General features: G+C 40.7%; 1 protein-coding gene across 1 annotated transcript in view; it reads right to left on the reverse strand.

Annotated features, from left to right (window-relative positions):
• MSH3 (mutS homolog 3) overlaps positions 1-6,283 on the reverse strand; it is a 74,366-nt gene extending 68,083 nt beyond the window's left edge. Inside the window, exons 1-3 of the mRNA XM_089493845.1 lie at positions 6,100-6,283; positions 3,154-3,265; positions 1,435-1,643 (exon numbers count right to left, since the gene is read on the reverse strand). Coding sequence (XP_089349971.1) covers positions 1,435-1,643; positions 3,154-3,265; positions 6,100-6,246 — 468 coding nt within the window. The 5' untranslated portion in view covers positions 6,247-6,283. The remainder of the gene's footprint in view (positions 1-1,434; positions 1,644-3,153; positions 3,266-6,099) is intronic.
• Between the last annotated feature and the right edge of the window lie 73 nt (positions 6,284-6,356).

The raw sequence follows: 6,356 nt of genomic DNA on the forward strand, positions 1-6,356 counted from the left end.
TATAAGAGTGAAGAAACACACAACTAGATACATTTCACAAAACTAGTTTAATTCACTGTGAGTCAGATTCAGGTTACAACTTCTAGTCAGAACTTTGAACTTGATCTACATCTGAATTCCAGCCCACCATCTTTAATACTGAATAATTTTTCTTTCACAAAACCATAAATGAATGGCTAAGCATAAAGCATGTCTTCAAAAAGCAAGTAAAATCTGCTCCAGGCTGACATATGTGAGAAGCCCAGATGAATCCCTCCCAGAAGAACAACATAAATATGGAGGGAAAGCCAGTTGTACAACTCCCATAAAACATCCCTTTTGGGTATGTTACACTTGCTATTGCAAGCAGGACAACTACAAGCAGCAATTTTCCACTCACTGACCTATCCAAGGTACAGCAGTATCCTACATCATGGGAGACATCCCACATCAGCAAACCTTCTCACCATCAGCTTCTAATGCCTTCTGGTAATCAACAACAGGGGAGGATTGTATTCTTCAGTTAAATAATCAACTGTAAATCCTGTTAACTTGACACAAAGACCTCAGGCAGTTGTTGCTAGATGTCTTCAAGTTGTTTCTGACTCATGACAACCCGAAACTGCAACTATCATGGGGACTTATTGACAAGATTTATTCAGAGGAGGTTTACCATTGCCTTCTTCTGGGGCTCAGAGGACAGGAATTGCCCAAGGCCACATAGCAGGTTTCCATGGCTGAGCTGAGATTTCCGGCTTGGTCTCTGAGTCATAGTACTACACTTAAACCACTGCACCATGTTTCTTTATTCTTGTTATATCCCCTTGAAGAAGGACCATTATCTGAAATGTGCCAGGCTAAAAATAAAGTTTCTACTTTTCAGCAAATGGAATTCTGTCCCCTATCTTTTGCCCTAAAATCCCACACAGAACTACACACAAAGACTTTTTATCAACAATTTTTATTATGAAACATTATTTTAAATCAAGAGAGAGCCTAAGAATAGTTTTAAGATTTGACAAGGGACCAGCAAACAGAAAACAGTAAAGAGAAATGTCCCCAACCCATTTTCCTTCTTATACATGCACATTACTAGACTTCTAGTGAACTAAAACTTTAAATAAGAATGGCATCTAAAGCCACACACATTCCTTATCTTAATTTCAAAAGCCTTTTGAAAAAGAGGAGTTTAGACTTTTGACACAAACCATCATTCATCTCCTTGCATCCCACTACATGGGGGGAAAAGACAAAAAGTTTCAGTCCTTCCTACAACGAGCATGCAGCCCTTAACAACTTGCTCCTAAATAACCATAGCCCCCAACAGGAAAAAAATGCCCACTCCTACTTTAAACACCAAAGAGACTGTCTCATATTCAGCAATGGTATGTTGCATCTGTTGGGGGGAAGCAAGTGATGTATTTTAAATAACTCAAAAGATATAACTACCCTCACCTTATCAATGTCCTCAGGATGTGTAATGTCACTCATTTCCTTGTTTTCATCCATAGAATGCTGGCATTTTTTTAAATCCAGAGATTGGGTTCCATGAAAAGCTTCTACATGAATTCTTTTGCTTGGATGCTCCAAGGGGCTGGAAAACTCTCTCAGTCGATCAAGAGTTGCTGAACATATCTGATGCCTGGTATATTTTTTTGGTTCTGCTGCATTAGCAAATACAAAGAAACACTTGTTTCATCTCAACTGCAGCATTTCCAAGAGGGAACTTTGCATATTTCCTCCCAAGATCTCGCATTTCAGCTAAATATTTTTTCTTATTCATTAAATATTTTATCAGTCATCCTGCTGAACAGGCACATAGTCTTGGTTTTATCTTTAACTCCAGTCTTTCCCATCTTGTGTTCATACCCTAGTCGACAACACTGAAAAAAAATCCTCACTGTTCCCTCAGCAAAAATTCTGGTCTATGCCTTGTTATCTCTCAACTGAGAGCTTCTGACTGTCATAATCCAACATATAAAGAGGGCATCAGTCTGGTGAATGCTGCTGGCCTATAACTAAGCCTAAGCACAGGGAACTGGAATCACAATATACAGCTTCTCTGTTCTTCAGCTTTCCTTCCCCTGCTGATTTCCCTGTATCAAACTTTATACTACAAAAACCTGCCACTTCAAAGTTTCATGCTACATAAATTAATGTTAGTGATATGGCTCATATCAACAAGTCAGAAGTGCTGTAATCTGACTTGTTGATGCTCTAATGCAATTCTGTATATTCTCATCTAAGAGCCTATTGAGGGAAAACCTGTTACCTTTCACCTTCATACACACTGAGGTATGGCAAAAGCCTCAGGCTCACACATGTAGAGAAAGGCGGAAATCATCGGAATATATCCCAAGAAACCTCTCATAATTATGCTTCCAAATAATTAAATTTTATTTTTGACATTTTACTATGTAAATAATTGTTTTATTTTTGAATATATGTATTTATTTGCATATAAAACATAAGAATTATTTTAATGGGAAACATTAACAAACTGATTATATTTGAAGATTTCAAAGTAGTGTATGATAATGATAAAATGTAATATAAAACATTACAGAAGAACAGAATATATTTACATTATCAGTAAAACGGCTGGTAAAACTAAACTACATTAGAAAGGCTTGCAAAACAGGTTCCTCTTCACTCTGAGGGTAAAAATAATAATTGCTGGTGTATGTCTAACATCAGAATAAACACACATGCAGCAGTAGATAAGTATACCAAATGAATATCAGTCTTATGAACTGAGGGCCAGAGTTGCATCGTTCACATCACTCTCATTGGACTCTGGCAAAATAAATACTATTACTATTGGGGAACACACTTTGCCTGAAACAGATTGATCAAGCAACCCTACACATGTCTACTCAAAAGCAAGTCCCTTTGAGTTCAAAAGAGTTCAAGAAACACAGCACAGACCTGCAGCCTGAATCAGTTTCTTAACACTGTACAACTCTCAGGTGACAAAGTGGTACAGTTACAGAGATTTCCCTGAGTTTCTGCAGCACCTTCTGGATGAAGATAAGGCCTACATCAGGGAAGGAGGACTGTGCAGTTCTGGAGGCACAAGAGCTCAGCCCTTAGATCCCAGCCACTGAACTGTGGGGCAGGAAAGTAATGTCTCCCAAATAAAATTATAGCTAGCCATCTTACACAAGAACTCACCAGTATCTTCTATTTCACTCTCTTCCTTTTCTCTTTTCTGCAGAGGCTCTGAATACTTCTCAACATGTACTTTGTTTTTTATAAATCTTTTTTTCCTTTCAGCTTCATGAGCCTAAAGAAAACAATACCAACAGGTGAAACTGTTAATTATAAATATATTGTTTTATTAAAACAGTATTTTTAAAAAATACTGTATATACCCAATTATACGTAGGCCTCATGGATATGTCGAGGGCAGGTTTTTGAGCCAAAATTATGGCTTTTGTTATGACTTGTGGATAAGACGGCTCAGAGTTTTTTTGGGTCAGTTTTTTGGACTAAAAATTCTACATGAAATTTATACATGAGTACACAGTCCGCCCTCCATTCTCACAGACTTGGGATCTGCATCCCTATGATCCGTGGGAGGCAAACAGAAGGGGTTAAAATGGGGGGCGTCCACATCACCCACGCGCATGGGGGCATGCCTCCATTCAAGCCAATAGGGCTTGAATATGCATATGTTCCATTTTTGCGGGGGGTGGTGGAGGTGGAGGAATTGATCCCTGCGAAAACAGAAGGAGGACTGTATATAGTATAAATCTATAAAAAAATACTTTTATTGTATACAAAAGGTAAAACACAATTGCATCATCATTCTATTTTAAAAACACAAGATTTACAAAACTGAGATCTCATTCAAAACACCAAACCAAAATCTCTTGTGGTGCTGTGGTGGAACATAAGCATGAGAATTGAAGTTTATATATTCTATAAGAGGTAACCACTATTCCTTGTACTGATTACAGTTCCTTGTCCCAGAGGTTCTCTTGACATTATCTGTAAGCTTCTCCATTAACCATACTTATAATTATAACACAACTAGTGATTAATCCCAAGTTCCTGGTGGCATTTTATGAGGCATAAGCCAAAATTTTTGAGACAAGGAAATTAGTAGAACTTGCAAAGAAGATTTAATTGCTCAAAGTGTTACAATGTAATCTGAATTTAGGCAGTATTATACTTGGACCACAAAAAGACCAGATAGGCTCAAATGATTTCAACTACTCCACTAAATTCATTGTGTGATTTCTATATTGAATATCATAACTTTCCAACAACCATGTTCTTTTCATTAGTTCCTTAAAAGATTGTGAGGACCTAACTGGATCAGATCAATGGTTCTTCAAGTTCAGCATCTTTTTTCCTACTGTGGACAAACCAGAGCTCCAGGGCAATCACCTTCACCTTCATGTGACTGAAGAAAGTGACATGCAGCAGGCAGAAAAAGAGGTTAGTAGCCACTGATAGAACTGTCCATGAATTTACTTCAGCTTCTTTATTTTCTCCACTCCATATTTATTACCAAAAATGTTTTTCAACTTTGCCCCAAAGTTCTGATCTCATGGGAATCAGTCACAGCATCACACAAGATAGATGCAGGTGACCTGATGAGACTGAGGTAAAATGGGAGTACTCAAGTCCAAACTCAGTGTCAGAGCAATACATTTGGTCCTATGGTGGCTCATGGATTTTTTTCAGGGGGGTGTCAATAAAGCTCAAAGAGCTATATGTAAAGACACTGTTTCATCACAGGGCTTTCCAAGAGACATCAGCAGCTCTCAATGGTCACTCGGAATTTCACGAATTATTATAAGTTACGGTTTTGCAGCTGTGCCGAACTTGATCTTGTAGCACCTTTGAGACTAAATGAAAGAAAGAAGTTGGCAGCATGAGACTAAAGTGAACACTTACAGCTAAAATGAAAGAATGAGGAGTCCAACCTTTACCCAAAAACGTAAGACAGGAGCTACTTTAAGAAAGGACCTACATTTCTGTACACTGTGGAAATAATGCACTTTGACACCACTTTGACTGCTATGGCTACATCCTACAGAACACTGGGATCTGTAGTTTTGGCAGAGAAGACTAAAGACCATGCAAAACTACAAACCCCGGGATTCCACAGCTTGAAGCTACAGCCCTTAACATTGGTGTGAAATTGCATGATTTCTAGAGTGAGAGCCAGCATAGTGAAATGGTCTGAGTGTGGGGCTATGACTCTGGAGACCAGGGTTCAAATCCCCACTGAACCACTGAGTGACACTGGGCAAGTCATAGAATAGAATCGTAGAATTGGAAGAGACCACAAGGGCCATCCAGTCCAACCCCATTCTGCCATGCAGGAACTCTCAATCAAAGCATCCCCGACAGATGGCCATCCAGCCTCTGCTTCAAGACCTCCAAGGAAGGAGACCCCACTACTCTCAGAGGAAGGAGTGTGCTCCACTGTCCAACAGCCCTTACTGTCAGGAAGTTCCTCCTAATGTTGAGCTGGAATCTCTTTTCCTGTAGCTTGCATCCATTGTTCCTGGTCCTGTTCTCTGGAGCAGAAGAAAACAAGATTGCTCCCTCCTCAATATGACATCCCTTCAAATATTTAAACAGGGCTATCATATCACCTCTTAACCTTCTCTTCTCCAGGCTAAACATACCCATCTCCCTAAGGCGTTCCTCATAGGGCATGGTTTCCAGACCTTTCACCATTTTAGTCACCCTCCTTTGGACACATGGCTCCAGTTTCTCAATGTCCTTTTTAAATTGTGGTGCCCAGAACTGGACACAATATTCCAGTTCTGGGCACCATCAATAAAAGTATAGTGTCTAGATCAATATTCTTGATCTAGACACTATACTTCTGTTGATGCAGCCTAAAATCGCATTGGCCTTGTTAGCTGCTGCATCCCACTGTTGGCTCATGTTCAACTTGTGGCCCACTTGGACTCCTAGATCCCTTTCACATGCAGCCAGTGTTGGCTGATGTTGTTCAGCTTGTGGTGACACTCTCTCAGCCTCAGAGGAAGGGGCTGGCAAGAAAAGCCCCTCCCCTCTGAAGAAACTGGCCAGGGAGACCTCCTGATAGGTTTGCCTTAGGGCCGGAGAAGGCCAGGCCCTGGACCCGCGCACCGTGAGGGGTGGAGCCGCCGCCGCCGCCGCGCCCTCGGCCTTCCTGGGGGCTCCTATGGGCTGGAAGAATTTGCTTAACACCGGCTGGCCCTGAGTCCCGCCACTAGGCTCCGGGTCTCCTCTCCTTCTTCTTCTGCCCCGCGGCATCACTATCGCGATAAAGTAGGAAGGATCTTCTCTTTAAAGACTTTATACGAGGACTAAGCTCCGCCCCCAACGAACGCTCCTTTTTATAGGGGTCCCCGGCCACGCCCCCT

Source organism: Sceloporus occidentalis, unplaced genomic scaffold, assembly GCF_023333645.1.
Source record: "Sceloporus occidentalis isolate IW3139 unplaced genomic scaffold, rSceOcc1.0.p SCAF_1, whole genome shotgun sequence".
NCBI lineage: Eukaryota > Metazoa > Chordata > Lepidosauria > Squamata > Phrynosomatidae > Sceloporus > Sceloporus occidentalis.